Here is a 4621-nt window from a genome sequence, read left to right on the forward strand (position 1 = left end):
GGCAGCGGGTGTCTTATCGTGTCCCACGTGTAGGAGAAGCGCTGCCAGGGTGCTGGATGGGGCCGGGCAGGAGCCCGTTGCGAGAGCGACACCAGGGGTCTGAGCTAATAGGTCCGGGGGGGAGGGAGACGGTCACCGCGTGGTGCTGAACACAGCGAGCGTGCCGGTGGAGTTATCTATATTGTTGACACTAAGTGAAAAAAGTCCTTGGCCAACCTCAAAATTTGCATGTAAGGATGAGGAATAGGGGCAATTAGAGGGGCAGCAGAGCAGCGCTGCCGCCTCCGGCTCCCTCCCTCGAGTGTCTTTTTGCACTGCCGTGTCCAGGTTGATTGCCTGAGAGGAGACTTCTCTCAGAGTGAGCGATGGGGGTCCGGAGCTCGGGGCAAGCCCACCCTTCGAGGCTCCCCGGCATGCTGCTCTGGCCGAGAGTGGTGGCGGTGGGGGGCAGGCCAAGGGCTGTGGATGGTGAAACATCTCTGTGTGCAGGCTGCCAGGTTCTAAAAGGGATGCAGATGTGCAGGAGCAGAGGGGTTGGGTTGTGTTGCAGCAAGAAGGACCCTGAGGGGCAGCCAGGATGAGGTGGGTGCAGGGGGCTTAGGTTGGGATGAACAGTATCGGTCCCGGGAGCGGCCCCCCACCCCACCCATGGGCTTTTTTATGGGTGAACTGTGGAAGCCGGATGGGGTTATCTGCTGCCTGTTTGGCAGGTGCTTTATGGTCTCATGTCCCTCTTGGACTGGTAGGGCAGGGTTTGGTCTGGAGATGGATACGGCACCTTGAGAAGACTGGTCCTGGTGCGTCATCTTTGTCCTTGTTCCTAATTAGATCCCTTTGAGGGAACACCTCCTGGCCTGTGTTGTTATGCAGCTTTGTCAGAGCTTGTCCGCTTTATCTAAACACTTTGCACAAGTCTCTTTACCTGTTTGCTTACTGGAGACATTATCCTAATCCTGGTCAAATGGGAAGAGGTAGGAGAGACGATGCGGCAGGTGAGGGAGCGCTGGTACAGTAGCGGCTACGGGAGGTGGCTTTCCTGGGCTGGTAACAAAGCCGGTATGGCATCGTCACATGGAGGTGTTGGTCGATATTTTGCCTCGGAAGCCCAGGGCGAGGGGAAACTCACGGTGGGAAAGCAAGATTCGGCAAGAAGGCGCCTCCGGAAACGGCCCACAGCGGCACGGGCTCCTTGTCCCCGTCGCTCCGAACCTAAGTTGCCGCGCGTCAGCCCTAATGAGGGGAGCCGAGTGGACCTCGTGGGGCCATAGTCTGGGTATTTATACGAGCGCAGACATGCAAGTTGTCTGTTTTACATATCGCTGCCCTGATTTCACAGTGCACGCAATGAATAATTTACAGAGGCGCCGTGTAAGTATCTCTTTATTATTCATTATAATGAAGTGAGACAGCGGTAATAGTCCACTAGACTGGAATCCCCCGGGGCCGAACTTCACTCCGCCGCACCTACCTCTCCCCCAGTTCACTGGAATGAAGCGAGGGCTCGGCTTCCCGACAAGGACGCCGCCACCCCCCGGCATGAGGCCGCCTCGATCGGGTGCAGCGGAGCCAGCACCACTGCCGGCACCGGGGCTCTTGGCGTGCCAGTGGCGCCGTGGCAGGAGCGGAGGGCCATCTGTCTTTCCTGGTGTCTGTACGCCATGCGTCTGGTGGAGATGTATAACTCCTGCAAGGGGAAAATGACTGGTATGTTGGAGAATATACGGCCGGTTCCTCGGAACCAAGCGCCCGGGGGAACCCTCCAGCACACCAACCATCGGCCCTTCCCCCTGCCCGATTAATAATTGCGATTGAGGTGTTGCTGTGCGATCCCAGCAAGGGAGGAATATATCACCCCGAAGCAGGAGAGGTGCCGTGGCAGGGAAGAGGAGAGGGACAGCCTGCCAGCCTGTCTGTGAATGTAGAGGCTTGCAGAAAGCGTCTTGCGTGAGTGTCTCGATGGACCGTAGGTGCCTTGTCCCTAAGATCTTGGCCGTGCCAAGCTGCCGGAGCGATGCCGGCAGCAGCAAGAGCTAGCCTCTAGCTTCCCTTCCCTGCTTTGGTTTAATGCAGAGAGAAAGATCCCTGACTGAGGTCCTTGGAAGGTGAAGGCAAAGCTCCTGAGAAATTCTGGTCTCCCAATGGGGCCAAATGATGGTGGGATTGGCTGCGGGTGGTGTGGCGGCAGCGAAGGCCAGATGGAAGTAGATGGAGAGAAATCTGTTAAATGGCACGAAAAAGCCCTGGTCTCTGGGAACATTGTATTTCCCTTCCTCCCTCCCAGCCCCACTGTGGTCTTAAGTCAGAGCTGTGGAGCGGAGCTCCCGAGCCTCGGCTCATCCCGGAGTGGGGAGAGCGGGAGCCAGGCAGGAAGTAAAGGATGGCCATAACTGTGCTGTGTTCTGAAGGGACCTGTAGGATTTACAGCTGCCTATCCCAATGTTCCCTTCTCTTCCCGGTGTGCCGGCTGTGCTGTCTCCGTCCGTTTCTCTTCCACCGTTCTCCCCCTGCCTGTGCCGCAGCCCCTTGTCCCCGGCAGCGGGCGTGTAGATCGCCCCGGGGCCGGCCGGAGGGCCATGCCGACAAGCTGAGCTGTCAGCAAATCTTACAGCTTCATCTGCAATCGAGCACATGCTGAAAGGGCGAGGGGGAAGGTGTGCGCAGCCTGCAGAGGTTGAACGTAGTGGGGTTTTTGTTTGCTGCCCCATGTAGGTGACCCTCTGGTTTTTTTTTTTTATTTTGCAGGTGTACCGTGGATGACCGGGTGACGCGGGTGGCGTGGTTGAACCGCAGCACCATCCTGTATGCCGGCAACGACAAGTGGTCGATAGACAACCGCGTGGTCATCCTGTCCAACACCAAGACCCAGTACAGCATCAAGATCCACAACGTGGACATCTACGACGAGGGCCCCTACACCTGCTCGGTGCAGACAGACAATCACCCCAAGACTTCACGCGTCCATCTCATCGTGCAAGGTAGGTCTTTGCATGCGGCGTGCTAATGCTGAACAGACCTGTAGATGGACCAAAGGCTGGCTGTATGTAGGAAGGGTTGGGAGGCCCTCTTGGTGATGAATGTGTAGGGATCAGATGAACAGCTGTCGCTTGGGGCTGTGACCGGGGTGGGCACAGAGGAGCGGACGACGCCTTGCCACACCAGGGAGGAGATGCACCTGAGTCCTCTTGGCCTTGCTGTGTTGTATGGTCCTAGCACGGGCCCGAGGACAACTGAGAACTGGAAGCCCATGTCCTCTTCCTCCTGCTCCTTTGCCTGTCTTAGATTTGAAAGGGAGCCATCCTTGCCTCATGGGACCCACCTGGGTCAGGTGGCCACACGGGGGAATTGCTCATAAGGTGCCAGGGCAAGATTCTGAAGATGCTTTGGGAGAGCTGGCAGCAGAGTGCCGCTCAGCACGGCGGTGCAGGGACCTCCGACAACGTGAGAGGTCACCATCCGGCAGAGAGGGCGGAGCACTCAAGCGTGTCAGAGCCGCCATGGGGCCCAGAAGGGTGCGTAGGGTTTTGCAGGCGTGCGTGTCGGCGTTGCGGATGCCGTCGGGTCGCTGAGCGGTCTTCCTGCGGCTGTGTCAAGGGGGGGGCAAAAAACAGAGATGCCGGTAGCGCACCGGGGCAATCCGCCTCCGGAATCTCGCCGCTTGGCACCGGCCACCGGCTTTTGTCCTGTCTCTAGATTAATTTTTCAGCGTTAGTGTTCGTTCAGGTGAGATAAAGATAATGAAAGTTTCCTAATCCTCCTAAAGAAGATTTATTGGGCCGAGTAGAAAGCTCTCGGACTACAATGAAGCGTGTATAAAACCAGGACCTAATCTTTCCTTTAATTTTGTGCGGCCGATGGGTATTGATTTTGCAATGAGCCCATCTGAGCAATTTCTCGGCCCTGACACGTCTCCGACACAAATCTGTGTGTATTCATGTATGCTTCTCCTTTGGAGGAGGCAGGCCGGGATCGCGGCCACCCATCTGAGGGACGCTCCCGCCTGGTCTCGACCAGAGCGTGTCGCGGGGCCCCTCACCGGGCACCGCTCGGCCGGGGAAGAGGAGCGCGGCGGACCGCAGGGAGCATCCCCTCCATCGCCTTGTGCGGGGCTTCTCCCTCTGCCCCTTTTTGAGGTGTGTAGCAGCTGTCTGTAGGTGGAGTTTCAGGTATTTATCCTGAGAGCTCTGTAATGTGCTAATCCATTCCGTCAACACCGGTGAGGTATCCGAGCTTGTCGCACCTCCTGGAATGAGGCAGTCTGGCCGTGGTGCTCTACGCCCACTCCCCTCCCTCCTTTTTCGGAGCAGGGCCGCGACGCAGGCCCTCAGCAGGACCGGGCAGGCGAAGGTGTGCGAACGGTAGTTAAGGTGCCTGAGGGCAAGAGAAGATCCAGGTTCCTACCAGGGCGCTTCATGTGGACCATTACTTGTCCTGGGAGGAGCAAGGGGTTTTCTGAAGATGTGTTCAGTCCCGCACATGTGAGCGGAGCGTGTGAGTGGCAGGGCAGGAGCGAAGCCCTGTTTTGGGTGTAGCTCTCCTGGCCCGAAGCATGGGCTCAAAAGGGAGCTCGTGGACCCTCTGGCCACGAGGAGGCAGCCCTCAGGGCAGCGGCGGCAGGGGGACG

General features: G+C 58.0%; 1 protein-coding gene across 1 annotated transcript in view; it reads left to right on the plus strand.

Moving 5' to 3' along the window:
• Positions 1-983: 983 nt before the first annotated feature.
• Positions 984-4621, plus strand: part of LOC104466322 (opioid-binding protein/cell adhesion molecule homolog) — a gene marked incomplete at its 3' end in the record, with an annotated part of 7996 nt that continues 4358 nt past the window's right edge. The window contains exons 1-3 of the mRNA XM_010079706.1: positions 984-1056; positions 1480-1675; positions 2743-2975. Coding sequence (XP_010078008.1) covers positions 984-1056; positions 1480-1675; positions 2743-2975 — 502 coding nt within the window. The remainder of the gene's footprint in view (positions 1057-1479; positions 1676-2742; positions 2976-4621) is intronic.

This window comes from Pterocles gutturalis, unplaced genomic scaffold, assembly GCF_000699245.1.
Source record: "Pterocles gutturalis isolate BGI_N339 unplaced genomic scaffold, ASM69924v1 scaffold10921, whole genome shotgun sequence".
Classification (NCBI taxonomy): Eukaryota; Metazoa; Chordata; class Aves; order Pterocliformes; family Pteroclidae; genus Pterocles; species Pterocles gutturalis.